The 22,976-nt window shown below is 34.0% G+C and overlaps 3 protein-coding genes across 3 annotated transcripts; all 3 read left to right on the top strand.

Moving 5' to 3' along the window:
• The first annotated feature begins 542 nt into the window (after positions 1–542).
• Positions 543–1,028, top strand: LOC133193018 (uncharacterized). Its single transcript, XM_061329019.1, has one exon. The coding sequence runs from the start codon at positions 543–545 to the stop codon at positions 1,026–1,028; it is 486 nt and encodes a 161-aa protein (XP_061185003.1).
• A 5,949-nt stretch (positions 1,029–6,977) lies between these two features.
• On the top strand, positions 6,978–8,070 carry LOC133193017 (uncharacterized). Its single transcript, XM_061329018.1, has 2 exons — positions 6,978–7,208; positions 7,462–8,070. The coding sequence occupies exons 1-2, from the start codon at positions 6,978–6,980 to the stop codon at positions 8,068–8,070; spliced, it is 840 nt and encodes a 279-aa protein (XP_061185002.1).
• A 3,225-nt stretch (positions 8,071–11,295) lies between these two features.
• Positions 11,296–12,771, top strand: LOC133193016 (uncharacterized). Its single transcript, XM_061329017.1, has one exon. It carries the CDS (start codon positions 11,296–11,298, stop codon positions 12,769–12,771), a length of 1,476 nt encoding a protein of 491 aa, XP_061185001.1.
• Positions 12,772–22,976: the final 10,205 nt, after the last annotated feature.

Raw genomic sequence — 22,976 nt, 5'->3', positions numbered from 1 at the left:
TTATTGACACTGTGGAATTCTTGGAGGAGAACAACAGCACCATGTCAGATTACAGCTTGATTGACAACCACAGAGAACTAACAAAAATGCTGTCTGAATTGGAGGTTAAAATGACAAACTGTGAACAATCATTGAGGTTCACTAGAGGTGAAATCAATCATGACTTACTCGAGTCTGTGGTTGGAAAAACTTTGAATTAAGATGACATTGATGTGACTCAGATAAACCCATATCAATATGGAGATAGAACAATATTTTCCTTGGAGACATCCAGTGAAGACCAATGTTACATAAATAAATTTGGATCAAAGTATATAGAGAAAGTTAATCAGCAAGGCATTAAAGAACATAAATTTAGTATTTTTCTTAATGACATGTGTGTGATTGATATCAGTGATATTTATTTCACTGATTATTAAAACAAGTCCATCAGCTGTTTGTCACCATCAGGATTTGTCTCTACAGTCACCAGTACAGATCCACTGGTACCAGTAGGAATCTGTCAGTAAGAAGACGGTGGACTACTGGTCACCTTGAAAGACATGGAATTAATAGATCATTACAAATTAGAGTCACACATTAGACGTCTGGTGAGACACATCACAGTGACAGGTGATGTCATCCATGAATATGAGTACCAGGAGGACGGTCAGACCAGGTTGGTTACATTACCACTCAGAGTCACACAGAGCAGTAACAGTGATATTTGTGTTGTGAACCATGCAAATAACACTACAGGTGAACTATTAATTATGTCTTCCTCTGGTCGTATGAAGTCTGTCTTCCGTGGACAGAACATGACAGAGAACTTTACTCATGCTGATGTAGTGTGTGACTCCCTCTGTAACATCCTTCTTAATGACTCTTACAATGAACAAATTCATCTGCTGAGTGCTGATGGGAAGTTTTTGAAGTTTTTACTGACAGACAACGAAGTGAACAGTCCAGTCTCTCTGTCCCTATATAAGTCTACACTTCGGGTGGGATACAGTGAAGGACTTGTTAAAGTATTTCAATACACAGTGTAAATTATAGTGTAACATACATAAATTATTATAGAATTCTTTCACATGAATGGTATATAGAGGAGGAAATATCAAAGTGTTTAAATACAAATTGTAAATTTGTTATACAAAATGATTGAATTCATTTGTATGAAATTAAAAGAGTTGTATGAAAGATTGTCTTCATCAAAAATCATCAAACTTTAATTAATTAGTATGATATGTCAGCTGTACATGTATGAGTTCTCATATGTTGTTATCAAAATCACACATGTTCACAGTCGCCCGCGTGGCGCAGTGGTTAGAGCGTCTGCTCTAGAGTCGCGAAGTAAGGAGTTGATCCTTACTTCGCGGGTTCGAATCCCAGTGTGGGACGTGGAGACCGGTCCTTCGGATGATACCGTATAAACCGAGGTCCCGTGTCGCAGTAAGTGCTGGCACGAAAAAAGATCCCTCACTGGTCAATGGCCGTAAGTGCCGAGTATAGGACAAAATTTGCAGCTCTCTACCGGCAAGTGGCGGCGTCTTCATATGAGTGAAAAATTCTCGAGAGGGACGTTAAACAACATACAAACAAACAAAAAAAACCCAAACACATGTTCACATTATAATCAGAATGATATATTATGCTAATTGTTTTAGCATGAGATCTCAGTTTGTTTACTTTATATTTGATTGCTTTCATACCATATCGGTAAATTAGTCACTGTTATCACAACATATTCCAAGTAAACATCACAGAGCAAGAACAGGATTCTTTAAATATCAGGAGACCAGAAAAACTGACACAGCCAAAGAGGCCTGGCTAAGGGCTGTTCAAGGACTAAGGAAACATATATACATTATTTACATCAAATGCCCTCAAAATTAATGTGGAAGTTGTACAGATAAATGTCATCAAAGGTGGGAGGATAAATGATAAGTGAATCAATAATGAATGAGAAATAGTCCTTGAAAAGATGTACTAAAGCTGCAATACATGTCAAATAAATTATTCAGTATATATACATATACATTGAAAAGTGTTCAAGTTTTTAGTAACAATAAAAGTGTCAAAAATATATGCGAAATGGTTTCCTGTAAATTTATGTACCAGGAAAGGAGAACATGTATGGCTAGACAGGGAATAGAATCTGGGACCCCTGCTTCAATAGTCAGGTGCTCTACTGAGCTTTCCAGGCTGATATCCACGGCCCAAACCATTACATTTCTCCCAACTTAAATTGTCCTATCCCTCGAAGACAAAACCCAAGTTCTTATTTGCTCATGGCAGGACTTTCACTTGCAAGTTCAGGGGTGGTCATGATCTGTGGCAGCAATTTTAAGGTAAAAGGAAAGGAGGAAATGTATGCAACTACGGGAATTAAATCCGGGACCCCTGCATCTCTAGTCAGGTGCTCTACCATTAGAGCTTTCTTGGCAGATATCAACACCGAAAAGAACCACAACATTTTTAGATTATATTGGAGTAGTTAATTGTAGTTCTCTAGATTTTTTGTCCATTAAAATGTCTGCATAAAACTTTGGAACCATTATTGTTGCCTCACTTAAGTTTCCGGGGCCATGATATTTATTATTATCTTCCTATGGCAGAGGACGTGCCCTTCAAAAAGACAACAAATCCATTCATGAAAACCTGTATTTTGGCAAGTGTGATTAAAATTAGGTTTTCTGTGAGATCAGTAAAACAGTCCTTGAATAGCAGATCTGTGCACATGTTACAATGCATGTCATTTATATTTTTGGTACATATAAGTGGAAGACATTTCTTAGTTTTGCTGACTTTAAATGATTGATTTTGGGGAACATTACCATTGTATAAAAAATTATAGTAAACGAAAATTGGTTGAAAGTATAAAAATATAAACTTTCTTACGTACACATGTATATCGCAAAATGGTATTTTGAAAATAGATTGTATCAATGGTGTCCTAAACATTGCATTTGATCTTGCTCAAAATATATGAGATGAACATCTGATGTATTGCAGACTGCACTCGTCCCTCAATAGTGTGGACATGAATTGCTTCTAGATGAATTGGTTGATTATTGCATAGAATCTGACACAACCTTCTGGCAATGGTTAGCTTGACATTGAAAAGACATACATTATAAATCCAATTTAAAAATGACCAGGGATTTCGTCATTAATGCAGCCATTAAGGATGTTCGATCCTCAGCAGGAAGGATAACTCTTAAATTTAGTATTTTATTTAAAAAGTCTCAAAATGAAGCTTGAAATTTAGATCTTTTCGTTCAACAATTTTCATTTTATGCATCTCAATATGGTTCAAGGTTCTTTGAAGTCTTAGAAATGGACTTGTACCCCTTTGTACCCCATAAAAGAAAAAAAATACATAAATTCATTTTTAGAGAAATCAAATTTCCTTTAATCTAGCATTAGATACCAATGCTTATTAGCATATATGAAATTAGACGTGATATGTGATGTCTAGCAATGATAGCACAAACTTTTTATACGATGTATTACTTAACAATTAAAGTAAAAAGAAGAACTGAAATACAAGCATAAAAAAGATGCAGTTTCCTCCAAATGCCTGGGATACTATTTTTATTTTATCCAAAAATATATTTGTTGATCTATTTTCAATTAGAAAATGCATAGCTGGTGTTTTTATTCGCATTTCCTGAAAATATATTTGAGATTTGATAATTTTCCCAATGATATATGAGAAACTATAATGATAAACTTTGGAAAAGTACAAAAAGGCCAAAAAATGATGTTTTTCAATATTTTGCATATATTCTAATCTCTGATCCAAAATGTTCAATTATATAATGGAAAAATTGTTTCAGAAGATTACAGTCCATGTTTTAATTTTGGATTGACGGGTGGGCTCATATTTTAATTCTTCACTGAAGGTACTCATATCCACCCATTTTCCTCAAAATTCAAGAACATTGCAATTTCTGAAAGCCCGTTTTTAAATACCTGAACTCCCAGAGGAAACTTTTTTTTTTATAGGAAATGAACGCAATAAGTCTCTACTTTATACTGATGTTTGAAGTGGGACATTGCAATTGGGACTTGGTCAGTTAATTGGTAGTTAAGTACAGGGCCATCTTATGGATAAAGTGAACCTAGCTCTTCATCTATTTCCAAGAACCAGTTTCAATACGAATGCCATTAAAACTCAAATAAATCTAACTTGAACTCGATATACAGTGAAGCCTCATTAGATTGGATGTAAATAATCCAAGCGCTTCTAAGGAGGGAATTCTTCAAAATCATACGTCAGTTTGAAGTATTGTTTATATTCCCTACAATCAAAATGAATCTGAGTTACCATACTTATACTAGGTTCCTAAACTTCATAAAATCCCAAACAACGATACATAGCGTGTTCCAGTAAATAATCTACCAAGCCTCTTTCCTTATTCCTCACTAAATTATTAACAGCAGTGAAGGAGAAACTTCAGGAATACTGTACAAAAATAAATGTGAAGTGGTGTAAATCAGACGTGGATACTTAAAACCTCCAAGAAACTTTTAGAAAATTTGAATTACAAAATCAATAACATCAAAGCGTACGACTTTTCAACATTTTATGCAACCATTTCCCACGATGAATTAAAGTCCAAGCTTTTTGATGGCATAGATTGCTGGATTTTCAACAAAATGGAACTCGTAAATTTACTTAGCTTGTCATTCGTCATTTGCAAAATTATTTTGTTACAAAAATTTCTAATTGTACACACAAGTACTCCAAAGTTGATATTAAAAAGATACTTGCGTTTCTGATTGTTACATGTAATATCTAGTAGATTGGAGTTCAGGTAGGTCTTCTAAAAATCTGTCGGAATTCCCATGGATACCTATTGCGCCCCGTTATTAGACCTATTGTTGTATTCATATGAAGCAGAATTAATTCAAAAACTTATAAAAGAGAAGAAGAAAAAACACTTGCTGTGGCCCTCAATTCGACATTTAGATATATCGACGGCGTATTATCAATTAACAATAGTTACTTCCATTGATATATCGATATATCCCAGTGAACTTGAAATAAAAGATACCATAGAGTCTGACACAGCTGTTTCATATTTGGATATTTTACTCTAAAAAAGACATTAATGGTAATCTAAATATAACAGCAAAATTTTATGATAAATCTGATGACAACTTTTATGTCGTCAACTTCCCTTATGCAACGATTTATCTTAATCACCTGCACATGGGTTTTATGTCTCCTAGTTGAATCATTATGCAAGGGCATTTGAACAATTTTTAAAACGAAGCATGCTATAAACAAATAAGTTGATGAAAAAAAATATCGGTTGCACAAGTCTTGTTTAAAGTCATTAAAGTTTGCTCGGGAACACAAATGTCCAGATGAGCCTTGACACCTTACCCCTGGAGATAGGATTCAAATAATTATGAATTAGCATTTTGTGAGATTATTTGATTTTAATATGACTAATAAGGGCTCGATTCGCTGTTTTTGATAAGGTTTTTAAGTCAACTGAGTCACGAAGGTTACCTTTTATTATCTGATTTTCTCTATTATCATCCGGACACACGTCGGTCATATGCTTTTGATTATTTCCAGCTTCTTCTCTTGATCCGTTGGGCCAATTTCAACTAGTTTCGGCAAAAATTCATTAATGGGTGAAGGGTAAAAAATTAAGTAAGGAGTAAGGAGTTGATTCTTGCGTCGCGGGTTCGAATCCCACTTCGGGACACGGAGACCGGTCGTTCGGATGAGACCGTATAAGCCGAGGTTCCGTGTCGCAGTAGGTGCTGGCACGAAAAAGATCCCTCATTGCTCAATGGCCCTGAGTGTCGAGTACAGGTCAATATTTGTAGCCCTCCACCGGCAAGTGGTGGCGTCTCCATATGAGTGAAAAATTCTCGAGAGGGACGCTAAACAACAATCAATCAATCAATCAAAAATTGTGAATTTCGTGGCCCCTGGTTCAGGGGTTCTGGTGTTAGGACAGGACTTTATAGCCATGTAAGAAAAAGGCACATTAAATTCGTTGTATACATATCATCTTCTTTTCTTCTCATAGCTAACTAATAGCTAAGAGAAACTAATTAGATAGATAGGATGAGCAAAGTTACCTCTTCCAAAATAATGAAATTCATAATCCGTGGGTCAGGGGTTTGGGATTAGGGCGGGGCTCCGTTGTCAATGAATATGTATCGCAAAACTATTTTAAAATTTTCTCTGCCCCAAACATCAAATATAATTAGGCGTGGTTATGACAATCAAGGGTGCCTCTTCGAAAATTGTGAATTTATTGGCCCCTGGGTCTAGGGCCTCTGGTGTTAGGATACGGCTCTATTGATCATATAATGAAAAGACATTAGTTCCTGAATTTGCTTGAAATTTGACCCAGTGGTTCTAAGGAGAAGAATTAAAAATGTAAAAATCAAGAGGTTTTTCATATTTAATTCAAAAATGACTTTCATTTACCACTTTTGAACAACTGAAAATTTATACATGTATCACATTGCGAAACAATTATTGATGTTCAAGTCAATATCTCATGTAAATGTCACAGCTGTACATTAACAATTCACTGCATATCTTTTTTCGCTTCGCATCAAACAAGCACACACTAGGCAGCATACTAAAACTAGGTCATTACCAACAACGTTGGCTACACCGGCAAACATGGCTGAAAGTTTCTCAAAAGAATATCCACTGGGCTCTCCTCTAGCACACATCAAAAAGTGTGAATCCCATGAATTACCTATTGGTATTTTATGTGAGGACTATGATGGATTCATTTGCACTGAATGTGCAAAATCAGATCACAGAGATCATAATTGGAAAACTCTAACCACGGTCGCCAGCCAAAGGAGGAGAGGTCTTCTTAAATTCTGACGAAGATCAAGGAAAAGGACCTGCCTGGGATTGAAGAGAAGATATCAAAACAGATCACTGTAAATAAAGAACTGTGTGAAGCTGAAATTAAAAGCTTCAGAAGCATTATGATGAGATAATGACCAGGCTGACAGATATCAAAAAACACCATGAGAAAACTTTGAGAGGAAATTTGATAAATAAGAATGATCAACTGAACCATGTGAAATCTGAGTATGACAAAAGGAAAAGAGAAATTATTAAGGAACTGACGAAAATGATGTCTGAATTGGAGGTTCATACAACAGACTGTGAACATTCAGTGAGGTTCACTAGAAGTGAAATCAATGATGACTTAATTGAGTCTTTGGTTGGAAGAACTTTGGATTTAGATGATACTGGTGGGTCTCAAATAAACTCATTTCAATACGGAAATGAAACTATCAATATGTTGGAGACATTCAGTGAAGACCAATGTTTCATAAGTGAACTTAGATCAAAATATACAGAAAAAATCAATCAGCAAGGCGAAAAACATCATCGATTAAGGATCACTTCTAATGACATGTGTGTGACTGATAACGATAATGTTTTTTTATTGATTATAGTAATAATTCCATCAGAGGTCTGTTTCCACAAGGATCTGTCATCACAAACATCAGTACAGATCCACTGGTACCTCTCAGTCAGGTATATCTCAGTCAGTGGACGGTGGACTCCAAGTCACCTTGAGAGAAAAAAACTCAGATCCTTACAAGTTAGACTCACACAGCAGACGTCTGGTGAGACACATGGCATTGGCAGAAGATGTCATCCATGAGTATGAGTACCAGGAGGACGGTCACACCAGACTTTTTACATGGCCATTCAGAGTCACACAGAACAATAACAGTGATATCTGTGTTGTGAACCAAACAAGTGACACTACAAGTAATCTAGTGATTATATCTCCCACTGGTCGTACAAAGCTTATCTACTGTGGACAGAACCTGACAGAAAACTTTAATCCAGGTGATGTAGTGTGTGACTCGTTTTGTAACATCCTTGTAACAGACCCACGAAACAACCAAATCCATCTGTTGATTCCTGATGGGGAGTTTCTGAAGTTCTTGCTGACAGAGAATGAAGCGAAACATCCATATTCACTGTCCCCCTACAAGTCTACGCTGTGGGTAGGATACCATAAGGGACTTGTCAAAATTTTTAAATACACATTACAGTGTAACATGTAACATACATAAATTATGGAATTCATTTACATGGATGAGATATATAAGAAGGGAATATGAAATTGTTTAAATATAAATTGTTTATTTTTTGTGGCTATTCTTTGAGACTTGCCAAAAGGACAAAAAGGAATGTGATTTTGAGGCAGCCGAGGCTGACATGAAATCAGAGGATTTGAAGGAACAAATTTTAGCAGATATTTTTCTTAAGCATAGCATGTATATTCCTTTGAGAATTCTATTCTCCTTCATGTAAATTTGTATTCTATATTCTTGTATATTTGAAATAGATCACTATATTCCTGTATTCCCATGTCATGTTTATTTCTTCTCTAAAAGCAGTATTATGGAAGGAAGCAGTTTCTCCCTTTTTTAATATACCCGCTCTGAAGGAGAGGAGGTTATACTGTTTAACCTCTGTTTGTCTGTCTGTCTGACTGTGTGTCTGTCTGTCCGTAACAAATTTTTGTCAGTTTTTCTTTTTCTCAGCAACTACTCTTTGCACATGCTTGAAATTTTAGCACAAACTTTGTTTTGGCATGCCATTTGGTGGGGTTTTTTTTTTGTACCAATCAGATGTGAACTTCCTGTTCATCCATGAATCTCTCCATACCAAAGTTTCATTGCAGTTTTCTCAGCAGCTACTTATTGTAAATGCTTGATGCTTGAAATTCTAGCACACTCTTTGTTTAGGCATGTCATATGGTGGGATTTATTTTTGTACGAACTCGATGTCAACTTCCTGTTTATCCATGTATCTGTCCGTTTCACATCAGAGCATATATTACATCAGAGTGGGGGTATTACTAGTGAGTCGGCTCACAGATTTCTTGTTTGATACCGGCTTTACACTGTATGCAATGTATGATTAGTAATATGAATACATTTAAACAATACTAAGAAAGAGTTGGCACTGGATTCTATGTTAAAGTTGTAACTGCAAGCAAGTTGTATGTAAAATAACTGATCAACTAAATTTTCTGATAAGCAATGTCATAATAAGTTGAAGAACTCTTAATTTTACATTCAAAGGACATATAGACAATTGATTTTCAAGAAAAATCACTGTTATTGTAGCAAAAAAATCTGTACCTGTAAATCTCTATAATCTATATCTATACCATACCACAACACTTTTATATTTAAAGACGCTATAAAGGTTTGCCAAATTACAAAAAGTCATAAAAATTAATGCAAGATGGATTTTTCACAATTCCACAATATTTGGCATATTGCCAACTTGTTCGTGACATTATGTAGTCTGACGCACTTTCACATCTCAAATGATACTTTTAAATCATTTATTAAATCTGATTTCATTTTAAGAAGGCTGGGGGGTCAACAAATTAACCATGCATCAGATATAACTTAATTGTTTAGATATGATATCTTAAGCTGTCAACTATCATTTGGCAAACAAAAATTTCATACATTTTAGTTTTAAAATTTGATCATTTTTGTATATCTTTATATGAAGCTCTTCTTCTAAAGGAGATCAATATAATCTGAAAATGGCCACAACCACCCAGCCCTCTTAATTAAACATTTAAAAATTTGACCAGAAAACAATTACAGACCATTAGAAGAAATTGAAGAATTATGGGAAAATGTCTATTTTATTCCATATTTAGAATGAAAAAACTAGAAGCATCAATTGTTTCCATGTCAACATGTCGATTTACCTGAGTAAATTGCAGAATTTCTTTTATTTAAAAGAAATTTGAAGACTTGACTTAAATTCATATTATCTAACAAATTGTACAATTTGGTAATTAAGATGTGTTCTTAGATGTTCTTTGAAATTTATGGGGAAGGGGGGGGGGTTATGCAATGATTTCTAGAAAACTGCACATTTACCCACTTTTTTTTTATTCTTATAAATCCTCAGAATATTTAGTCTGTTTAATGATTGATTGTATGTTGTTTTACGTCCCATTCGAGAATTTTTCACTCATATAGAGACGTCACCATATACCGGTGAAGGGCTTCAAATTTTGACCTTTACTCGGCACTTAGGGCCATTGAGCAGTGAGGGATCTTTATCGTGCCAACGCCTGCCGTGACACGGGGCCTCGGTTTTTAAGGTCTCATCCAAAGGACCCGCAACTTTCACTTCAAAGTGCCGAGCGCATGGCAAAGGAACAGTTGCTACCTATTTTTTATCGACTTAGGTCAGTCGCGGCCGAGATTCGAACTCACAACCTCCCGATCACGGAGCGAGCGCTCTACCGACTGAGCTACCGTGAACGGTAGTCTGTTTAATGGTATATAGTTACAAATAAATCTGTTGTCAAAATGGGGAAATATTTCAATGAATTTAACCAAAAAAGCAAATTTTGACAAATTGCCAATTTTTCTGGCAACCTTAATGCAGCTATGAAAATTGACTTATTTTCCATTCAAATATCTTGAATGGAATTTATTACTTAAATTTCAGTTATACGTGAGTTCAGAAAAGTAATTTTTCACGACAATTTGCACTAAATCAGTGTATCTGCAATCATTAAGATTAAAACATAGCAAATTTTGCTTACTCTGAGAGGTCTAAATATAACATCCTTGTTACTGTTACTATGCCAATCAAATTGAAAAGTTTGTTATATGTTTGAAAAGATATGCCAATTGTAGTAAATGCAGTGAAATTCAGGTAAATCTGAGACATGTCATGTCCACGACCCCATTTAAAATTTTGATTTTTATAGAGAATTGATATAAAGAATAAAATTTTAGTTTGTGTACGTTATGTTTGATTGGTTTAATACCGTATAGATCGAGATATAATTATCACAGCATTCTTCTAAACAAACCGCATAGTCTTGAAATCTCGATGGATTAAGAAGACAAACATACACTTAAAAATATGCTGTGACGCCATGCCTTTGTTCTTGCAGTCTAAAAGTTTACCTGTTGCCGTCCAATAATAATAATTTCCAGTCAAACATTATATTATCGGACGGCAGTGATAATAAAATCGGACAGTATTTAAAAACCAATTGCAGAGTGAAATCAAGGTTTAAAACGACCAGAAATATAAAAAACAATAGAAAATAACAAATAAAGTATTCGGCATATATCCGTTACATACATACAGAGAAATAAACTGCATGTTTACAATTCATTGCACATTTAGTTGTCTTTTGATAAATTTAAAGTCCGACTTCACAATCCAGGTAATTATCTAACACGCATACTAAAACTAGGTCATTTCCAAGTTAACCACACCACACAAACATGGCTGAAAGTTTCTCAAATGAATATCCACTGGGCTCTCCTCTAGCACACATTAAAATGTGTGTATACCATGGATTACGTATTGATATTATATGTGAGGACTGTGATGAATTTATTTGTTCCAAGTGTGCCAAAACAGATCATAGAGATCACGAATGGAACACTTTATCTACAGCAGCCACCAAATGGAGGAGAGATCTGCTTACATTGCTGACAAAGATTAAGGAGGAGGATCTGCCTGGGATTGATGAGAAGATATCAAAACAGATCACAGAAAATAAAGAACTCTGTGATTCTGAGATTAAAAAGGTAGAGAAGCATTATGATGAGATGATGGCCAGAATGACTGAAATCAAAAAACGCAATGAAAAATCACTGAAAGACAACTTGGTTAGAAAAAATGATCAACTGAATCATGTGAAATCCGAGTTAGAAAAAAAGAGGAAAGGAATTGTTCATACTGTGGAATTCATGGAGGAGAACAACAGCACCATGTCAGATTACAGCTTGATTTACAACATCAGAGAAATGACAAAAATGCTGTCTGAATTAGAGGCTCATGTGACAAACTGTGAATATTCAGTGCGGTACATTCGAGGTGAAATCAATGATGACTTATTTGAATCTTTGGTTGGAAAAACTTTGGATTTAGATGACATTGGTGTGACTCAAATAAACGCATTTCAATATGGTAGTCAAATTATACAATTATTAGGGACATTAAGTGAAGACCAATGTTACATAAATGAGTTAAATTCAAAATATATAGAAAAAGTCAATCAGCAAGGCATAAAAGAACCTAAAATTAGAATTAAACCTAATGGTATGTCTGTAGCTGATAACGGTGATGTATATTTCAGTGATGATGATAATTATTCCATTGGTTATCTGTCACCATCAGGATCTGTCTCTACAGTCATCAGTACAGATCCACTGCTTCCAATGGGAATGTGTCAGTCATTGGACAGTGGACTACTGGTCACTTTGAGAGACAATGTATCCGATATTTACGAATTAGAGTCACGGAGCAGACGTCTAGTGAGACACATCACATTGACAGGTGATGTCGTCCATGAGTATGAGTACCAGGAGGACGGTCAGACCAGACTTTTTACATTGCCAGACAGAGTCACACAAAATAATAATGGTGATATCTGTGTTGTGAACCATACAAATCTAATTACAGGTGAACTAGTGATTATGCCTCCCTCTGGTCGCATGAAGTCTGTCTACCGTGGACAGAACGTGACAAAGAACTTTGATCCAGCTGATGTAGTGTGTGACTCCCTCTGTAACATCCTTGTTACTGTGATTAGCAACAAACAGATCCATCTGCTGAATTCTGAAGGGGAGTTCTTAAAGTTCTTACTGACAGACAATGAAGTGACCTCTCCATACGCACTGTCCCTGTACAACTCTACACTGTGGGTGGGATACTGGAAAGGATTTGTCAAAGTGTTTGAATACAGAATGTAAATAGAAGACACATGACTTGAGATTACATGATTTCTTCACAAAAATCATCAAACAGTAAATCCATAAATTAAAGAACATTGCTAAATGTGAAGAGAGAACGCAGTAGTCACTGTCCCTGTAAAAGTCTACACTGTGGAGGAACACAGTAAAGAACTTGTTTTGTTTGTTTGTTTTTTAACGTTCCTCTTGAGAATTTTTCACTCATATGGAGACGCTACCACTTGCCGGTGGAGAGCAGTGAGGGATCTTTTTCGTGCCAGCACCTACCGCGACACGGGACCTCGGTTTATACGGTCTCATCCGAAGGACGTCTCCACGTCCCACGGTGGGATTCGAACCCGCGACGTAAGGATCAACTCCTCACTTTGCGACTCTAGAGCAGACGCTCTAACCACTGCGCCACGCGGCGACGTAAAGAACTTGTCAAAATTTTTCGAGACACGGTGTAAAATGTACTGTAAGAATATTACATTTGGCTGTGTATTCTTTTTAGCGCTTTTGGCGGAAAGCAACTTCCGCTAATTTAAGTACAACGCTAGATGTATTGTACATATACACATAAATAAGAATATAAATAAATGCGCTAAATCAAATCTGTGCTAATTTGTTCAAAAAATCAGTTTCCGCCAAATATGCACGCTAAATATAATATATTTACAGTATTTATACATAAATTACTATGTATTATATATTCACATGGATGGGATACAAAGTGTTTAAATACAAATTGTAAAATGTATAAATGTGGCAGATGCATATTTTATTATTTTTCTTTGCATACATGTATATATTATGTACATGTATTATAAGTGTCATATTTCATATTTATTTTGATTTGAAATGCACATATTGAATAATATGCATGTACTTATTCAGTTTAAAGCCTTTTGTGTGCATTCACTCATGGTCTGTCAATAGGTGTATATAGATAGAAATGGCCTTAGGTCATTAATTATATCCAGGCCTTATGTTGGATGTTTCTTTTAATTTCATTGGTGTTTTAGTTTGTATTTTACTTGGGGATTGGTTCATGTTTTTCCCTCCAGGAGGTTCTTAGTTTTCTGGACATTCTTTGTCCAGAGGTTGGTTAGTTAAGATGTGTATATTTTGTTGTCTGACATATTGACTATGACCTTTTTATAGAGACCGACTTTTCTTCTCCTTCTGGTAAGTTAACAATTTATTGCTAATACTAATATGATTCTAATATTTCAATTAAATGTCCAATCTGTAATTTTGCATACTTGATCTATTTCCCAAGCACTTTCGAATTCCCTGAGTAAATGAGATCAATGAGAATGATATTTTAAAGTATGATGTAAATAGAAAGATCTCATTGTTATATATTTTTAAGATAACATATTTTTATGATCTGGTGTGTAATATTGTGTTAATAAATCTACAGATCACTCTGAGACTGTATGGCATTGTATATATGCAACATTATTGCTTGCAGTTACACACCAATTCCCATAGAATGGTATGCATATAATGATTTTATGATTATTCAGTAATATATAATGTTCAAATACATTACGAAGATAATTATTGTAAAGTTTTATGATGAGAATTGATTGTTCTTTTATTGTGGAGAAATATATGTATATTCTATGTATGATGAATTATCTCCCTTGACAATCATTGTATTATTTTTATGCTCATATTTACACTTGTAATATTGTTAATATTGCAGGGTTTCCTCATTTGATTTTCTCATTTATCTGGCAATAAAGTCTTGTCAAAAGAACCCTCAACAGGCTGTTATTCTTCAATCACCCAAAACCTGTTACATATATACAAATTGATTGAAGTCATTTGAATAAAATTACAAGAATTGTACGAAAGATTGTCTTCATCAAAAATAATCAAACTTTACTTAGATACATCTGTACATATATAAGGAATTCTTATATTTTGTTATCAAAATACACTTATTCACATCATAACCAAAACTATATACTGTGTTAATTATTTTAGCATAAAACTTGAGTTTGTGGACGTTACGTTTGATTGGTTTAATTCTTGTGGAATGTATAGGAAAGGTATGAAAACACGTCTTGATCGTAAACTGGTCTATTTAGAGACTTGTTATTATCTATAGAAACGTAAAGCATTATGGCGTCAAAATAGAGTTAACGTTATAAAAGCGCGGATAATCCATGACAAACACCATACAGAGATACAGATATATATATATATATATATATATATATATACGTTGATAAGTTAAATTCTTGGTACAGTAAAAAATACTTAAATAAATGAAAACAGAATGCTACAGTCCAAATTAAATAAAATCTTTACTGTTAGCGCTTTCAGCCATGTTGGCTCTTCAGACAGTTATGAAAAGTTCATATATATATATATATATATATATATATATATATATATATATATATATATATATATATATATATATATATATATATATATATATATATATATTATAACAGTAATTTGATCCGAAGAGCCCTATCACGTCAAGTTGATAGGCGCGGATCATCAGATCAAACAAGACGCGAAGCTTCAAGTTTGATCTGATGATCCGCGCCTGTCAACGAGACGTGATACGGCTCTTTGGATCAAGTTATTGTTGTAATGATAAATTCATTATATTCCCCTTTAAAACTAGCAAAATGTAATAAAAAAAACTTTTTGGATCAATTACATAATTTTTATACATTAAACAAACCATTTTGTCAAGGAAGTTTTTGATGCGCGAGAATAAAAACGTCATTTATCTGTGTACTAAGTCATCAGTTTCAGAAAGGGGTGATATGGATTCAGAAAACTAGTGTGGTTATCCGGAACGTCGGATCACACCGTCACGTGATTGCATAAATTCAACAGTAAAACTGAGTGACAAACAGTTGGGTATATAATAAATAATGATCACAGCAATATTCCAACAAAACCATAGAGTAAGAACAAGATTCTTGAAATCTCAATAAACTAGAAAACTGACAGAGTCCCGCTAAGTGCTGTTAAAGAATTAGAAAACAAACATACATACAGACAAAGTGATATGAACCTTAAATTCATTACACCTCTCTTACAGTAACGTTCTTCTGCGTAGAATTTTAAATTTAGCGTTGAAAATTGTACGAATTATCGAGTAAAAACAAGTGTTAAGGACATATATTTAAACATACATACAAACAGCAAACAGGTCTGTAGGTGTTTTTTTTTTTTGCTATTAGAGTCAAATGCTGACTGAAGTTTTTCATACTAATTGTTAGGCCAGTATTTACACACTGAATTGTCGACGGATTTTTCCGTTATTTCCCGATCATGACAAGGAGCACACGGCGGGTGTGACCGGTCGGCAGGGGATACTCACTCCTCCATGGCACCTGATCCCACCTCTGATGTTTTGGAGGTCCGTGTTTGCTCTGCACCTATTTTGTAATGTTTAATGGACTTTTGAACTTGAATACTCTTCGTTATCTCCATATATTTCAGGTCACTAACTATGTACAAAATTTTAAAATTACATTGAAAACTATTTGAAATATACATGTAGACCACAAAAAAGTGCCCTGGATATACTTCAAACAAATATCCAGTGTACAGACAGACGGTGATATTCTCTTTTGCTTATAGTAAAGTACTTATGTACAAATTTAAAAAAAAAAAAGGTTTGTTGAAAATTGTTTGAAATATGGAATCACAACAATAGTATTGGGGGACATACGGACGGATGGTCAGACAGATGGATCATAAAATCTTTTCTTGGTTTTATGCCAAAGTACATATGTACAGAATTCGAAAACATATCAATGAAATCTGAGTTACTGTGTCACAACAAGTGTTGAGGGACAGATAAATGAAAAGATATGGATGGTTCCCAAAATCTAGAAGGCACTTCCTCATATATTTAAGAACTTACATTTGTATGTACAAAATTTGAAAACATATCATTGACACTATATATATTTGAGTTATTTCGTCACAAGTACAGAGATAAAGACTTAGTGTTGACGGAGACGGCCGGACAGTGAAATTTCTATTGGGCTCGTGCATTTTCATGCAGGGCTCAAAAAAGTTTAGATAAATCGTGTATTTGTGGGATCCTTAATTAGAGGAACTAAATGAGGAGTGTGAGTAAAAATTGAATAGTAAGTAACAGTGATTTCAGTTCACAGCACTTTATTGCTTAGAATATTTTTCCCTGGGGGGTAAATTACTGAAACCCTATGTTGAAATTAAATAGATAAACTCCATATTTACATCTTTAAATGATATACTATTTGTTGGAGTAAAAAAATCAATTGTTGTAGATGGTCATTGAAAGTTTTGTAAACCCGAAATACCGTATAACGGGAATTTTTAGCAGGGTGCTAATTTTGGCTTATTTTAGCGGTTTTGAAGCAGTCCGGTAAAATTTCGATCGCTGAATTTGTACCCTTGTGTATAAGTAACAAGCGAAAAGAAGTATGTTCTTTAACAATGTAGCTTTCAATTGCTATTAGTTTTACTCAAATTCTGTGTGAATCGGTATCAAACGTAAATAAAAAGTACTGAAAAGATGAACTTTCTTGCTTTTACAACGTCATTGAACTGCGTGACCGCTGTCGCATAATATTTGGTCCGCCTTGTTTAAAGGTCCGGGGGGACCTAATACGATAACATATAAGGTCCGACCTGCCTCTATAATAAAAGACCCGCCTTCGGTTTGATTTGCAGATTTTTCTCCTTTATTGATTCGAAATTAATTTGCTTAATTAATCTTTTTAAATTATTTAAGATATAGTTGTTATAAAAGTGTCCCTCCCAGCAAAATGGAGTTCCAGGGACGTACATGTATGTACATTGTATATATACTAAAAGGATCAAGTCTTGCGATATCTCGCTAGTTGCTAGATTTCGTTAGCCAATTTTAATTAATTATATTTCTAATATTATGATATATTTCAGTACAAAACCTCAAATTATCTATCAAAAAATTATTCAAAATTTGATGTTAGCACTGATTAACTGTTAGCTCCTTATCGTAGTACATACCTCCCAGGTAGTGCACAAAACAAAAAATATAAAGATGCAAAGATCTGTTGATCGAGTTACCTTATGGGAAAATCATGTACGACATGTGTCTTTTATAGTTTAAGTGATATCAATATTATCATTGCAAAATTAAAAAAAAATACATATATATAATACGCATACCTTCACTGGCACATTGTTCAGTATATGGTGTTCGTAAGTCCAACAATGATCATTTCATTACAGTCTCTTTCCTAACAACGTTCGACTTCCACTTCCCAAAAAGAATTTTCATATCTTTCGAAAGATATTTCATTATATCATTAATAATAATTATGCATAATTCTTACGATTCATATTGTACCTAACTATAAAATAATTGGAGGGTCACTTTGACAGGGACTTGTGTTACGGTGTACTAGCCTATCCCGTTGTTGTTAAAACAACATGTTTGTGCTTTGGGGGGTAGGCCTATTGTCTCACCTGACACACTTGAAGTCGCATATCCCCCGTGTTTTTATAACCATCGTTTCTTATCCAGTTAAAAACTAAGAATTATTTCATTCTACTTGATATTACCCCGGGGTTAACACTGGTTAAGGAAGATGTGCATTAATTGTCAAAATCAAACCAAAGTCAATCGAGTTGAACATTTTAAGCAATAAAACACCCCCTCCCCCAAAAAAGGAAAAGATTATAAATGGTGTTGTTGTATTTTTGGTGGGTGGGGTATAGCAAAATTATGCTGATAGATGTCAAATAGTTTAAAAAGTACTGATGTTGTAGACTTTCCTCCCGCATTAATATTTTTTCCCGGAAAAACGAGCTTGGGTTTAAAGACCCCTCCCCTTTTGGAAAATGAGCCTAGCATAGGATTTTATTTCCGGAATTTTTTTTTATTTCATTCCCTACATTTTGTAGTTTTCATTTCTGACGTTTTAAAATTTTCATCTCTGACATTTATCATCATAAAGTACTTTTCCGGCAATGAAAACAAAATTGAAATTTCCCTTATAAAAAAATTAAAGAATAAATCAAGAATAATTCATTGATTTCCAAATAATAAGTTCTGCTTATATTTAAAAGAATCTTATGACGATTTTATCCTCGGACACATGTAAGTGTAAGTTGTGAATTTTTGTTCATCTTTTCAAATCAAGATAATCAGACTGAATTTGAGATCAGAAAGATTTAGATAGAATTTATGACATACAGAAACTATGTTTGACGGAATAAAGTAATCAAAGTTGAGGAGATTCTGTTTTTCGGTGCTTTCAAACACATATAATTCAGTGGGCATTAAAATATGGTGATCAAAAATTGCATGTTTTATTATTAAAATTATTGCATTTTATTACTAAACTTTGTATTTTTACTAGACTTAGTGTTGATTGTATTGTAAAATGAAAACAAAAAAATGTCGGATATGCAATGCAAAATTTCGGAAATGACATGCAGCGAGCTTGGAAGAAACAACCCCGGCTTTATTATCCACCATAGGAAATACTCAGTACGCTTCAGTACAGAATTTTCTCCTTTTCCACCTTCTTACTAGGGAGAATCTTATCCACCCACACTATTTACAGAGGGGTTTTACAGAGCAACTTGACATGTATTTCCCCCTAAAATAAAAAGGAAAGTGTCAGTTGAGATCGTGACTGATATAAAAATTCTTAAAAAACCACCAAATCGTGTTCTTTTGTTAATATTTTTTATATTTATTTTGATTTTGGTTTAAATTAGATTTTCTACGACTTTAAGCGGCTATTTCTTTTTTATTTATGTGTGTGTGATAGGGGGGGGGGGGTTATAGTTCTCTTGTTGCACGTCATCAACATTACTAATTAAATAATAATATATATCCTTGGTCCCTTCAGACAGATGTTTATAGTTGCATATAGATATACAATACAGTAGACACATCTCCTGCAAACGTACATAGAGTGGATAATTAATTGACATTAAAGTTTTTTCTTTTTGTCAGCATATTAAATGAAAAAAAGTACACTACTACATGTAGTATATATGCAATTCTTATGCACAATTAGGCCATTCCAAGAGTTTTCTAAGTTAATTTAGCGTCCATCCTAAAATTAAAAACCTAATTATCTTTTTACTCTGGAAAAACACATGAACCAACAAAGAAAAAAAAACAATAGGAACTTACAGCATTTCCATAATTTTTGCTTTGTAAGTGAGATACATGTATGTGGGAAAAAAGAAAAACAGAGGGCGGACCTTTTATTATACTGCGTTTTAAGGTCCGCCCTGCCATTTTAACGATTTTTTTTTTTACGCTACGATAACTTTTAATAAACTCTGTTTAAAATATTCGCCTTGTAATAGTAAGACATCTAAAACACAGAGAGCGGACCTTTCATTATACTGCGTTTTAAGGTCCGCCCTGCCTCTTTCTCTAGTTTGTATGCTACGAAAATAAACCCCGTTCAAAATTTTCGCCTTGTAATACTAAGATATCTGAAATATAGAGGGCGGACCTTTTATTATATTGCGTTTTAAGGTCCGCCCTGTCATTTTGACTAGTTTTTATGTCACGGAAATAAACACTGTCCAAAATGTTTGCTTTCTAATGGTAAAATATCTGAAAAACAGAGGGCGGACCTTTTATTTTACTGCGCTTTAAGGTCCGCCCTGCCTCTTTTTCTAGTTTTTATGCTACGAAAATAAACCTGTTCAAAGTTTTCGCCTTGTAATAGTGTCACACCTAGATTTTGACTGTTTTTATTTTTTTTGTATAAATCCATTCAGTCGCATATAAAGCCCTTATTTTAGCGTAAATATAGTTTTATAGCTTTGTCTTAAGAATTAAAATATGTAACATGTGTTTTCATTAATACACTATTTTCTGGTTGTTGTATAAATGTGTGAAATGTCTTATAATTTCTACTTAATGATTCAAAGTATATTTTCTTTAAATTGTGACATCTGAGTCTAATTGTATTTGAGTCACTTTTTACCTTTGATGTAATTATTTTTTTCTTGCTGTCAGACAGGTGTAAACCAATTAATTGTTCAAACACCAGATGTCATAACTGAGTACCTTGTTTACTCAAGTTGAGTTGTTTTAGCGAAAAGTTGTGTAACTGTCGTTTAATTATCATTACTCGTTAATTGTCTTTTCACTAATTGTTCTCTGAATATCCTGAGTTATAATTTTTGATTGGTCCTTTTTCAAGAACTAATTCTTTAAAATGGGCAAGAGTTGGGAAATGCGCATCACATCCATGATTGCGAGAGGGAGAAAGAGTTGTACTTGTTGATAAGCAAATGCATGTATTATTTCCCTTTAGCTAACTATATTTAAAATTGTCAAAATAATAAAACATGATATAAATGCAGAAAGTGTATTTACAAGTATCCTTATTAATTGTTAAACCCAATAAGAAAATTAAGAAATAAAGTTCTAAGTTGAGTGTACATTTTTAGACAAAAATAAGAAACCAAATTCTGAACTTAATTCCAAAATTAATAAAACCCGTCTTTAAAAAAAATGAAAGTAAATAATTTAAATGCAGTACATACCTAGAAATAGAGGCGAAGAGTGGGAAATATAAACTTTATGTCTTTATTAACGCAATCATGGATGTGATGCGCATTTCCCAACTCTTGCCCATTTTAAAGAATTAGTTCTTGAAAAAGGACCAATCAAAAATTATAACTCAGGATATTCAGAGAACAATTAGTGAAAAGACAATTAACGAGTAATGATAATTAAACGACAGTTACACAACTTTTCGCTAAAACAACTCAACTTGAGTAAACAAGGTACTCAGTTATGACATCTGGTGTTTGAACAATTAATTGGTTTACACCTGTCTGACAGCAAGAAAAAAATAATTACATTAAAGGTAAAAAGTGACTCAAATACAATTAGACTCAGATGTCACAATTTAAAGAAAATATACTTTGAATCATTAAGTAGAAATTATAAGACATTTCACACATTTATACAACAACCAGAAAATAGTGTATTAATGAAAACACATGTTACATATTTTAATTCTTAAGACAAGGCTATAAAACTATATTTACGCTAAAATAAGGGCTTTATATGCGACTGAATGGATTTATACAAAAAAAAAAATAAAAACAGTCAAAATCTAGGTGTGACAATAGTACGATATCTGAAATACAGAAGGCGGGGCTTTTATTATACTGCGTTTTAAGGTCCGCCCTACCCCTTTCTCTATTTTCCATGCTACAGAAAAAAAACCCTGTTTATAATTTTCTCTTTGTAGTAGACAGATCAAAACGGGGGATTAAGGTTTTACAAAGGAATATCTTGGAAAAAGTCTTCAAAAATCTTCTTCTTAAGAACAACAATGTCATGATTAGTCATATTAATATGGAAGCATCATCAGTTAGTGTAGATGTACGTTTGTTCAAATCATGACCCCCGGGGTAGGGTGGGGTCACAATGGGCGATCAAAGTTTTACATAGGATATATATATATATATCGAAAAATCTTCTCCACAAGAACAGCAAAGCCATCTTTAGTCAGATTGATATGGAATCATCCTCAGGTATTGTAGATTCAAATTTATTTAAACCATGATAAAAGGTCATATAAAATTAATTTTCCGCCGGAATATGGCTGAAATATAGCCGACTCGGCGTTAAACCCTAATCAATCAATCAATCAAACCATGACCCCTTAGGGGTAGGATGGGCCACAATGCATTATCAGGGTTTAGCATGTGAATGTATGGGGGGAAAAATTCTAAAACTTTTTTTTCAGGAACAACAAAGCCATGTTTAGTCACATTGATATAGAAGTATCTTGAGGTAGTGTAAATTCAAGTTTGTTTAAATCATGACCCCGAGGGGTAGGGTGGGGCTAGCGCTATATCTATAAAAATCATGACACCTGGGGTAGGGTGGGGTCACAATAGTGATTAATGTTTTACATTGGAAGATATGTTAGAATAAATTTGCTGATGAAAAGCAGGGCCTTATTGACTCAGATGAGTGGTGTGGCCCATGGGCCTCTTATTTTATGTCAAGGTCTTGGAAAATCGTAGGACGATTCTTTTATAAAAGGCAGTGACGAATCTGAATGTATAATGGTAGTACAATGTATATTTATCTGGAATATATTCACCACATACAATCAAAAGATATGTTCAGATTTATTATCCATGCATATCACAAAAATGTTATGTTAGAATGATCATTGGTTGTACTGTATCCGTATCCATAT

Source organism: Saccostrea echinata, unplaced genomic scaffold (assembly GCF_033153115.1).
Source record: "Saccostrea echinata isolate AGI-Se365-2 ecotype Australia unplaced genomic scaffold, CSIRO_AGI_Sech_v1 ptg000025l, whole genome shotgun sequence".
Taxonomy (NCBI): Eukaryota; Metazoa; Mollusca; class Bivalvia; order Ostreida; family Ostreidae; genus Saccostrea; species Saccostrea echinata.
Note: the sequence above shows the minus strand (reverse complement) of the source record. Positions and strands in the feature narration are given on the sequence as shown.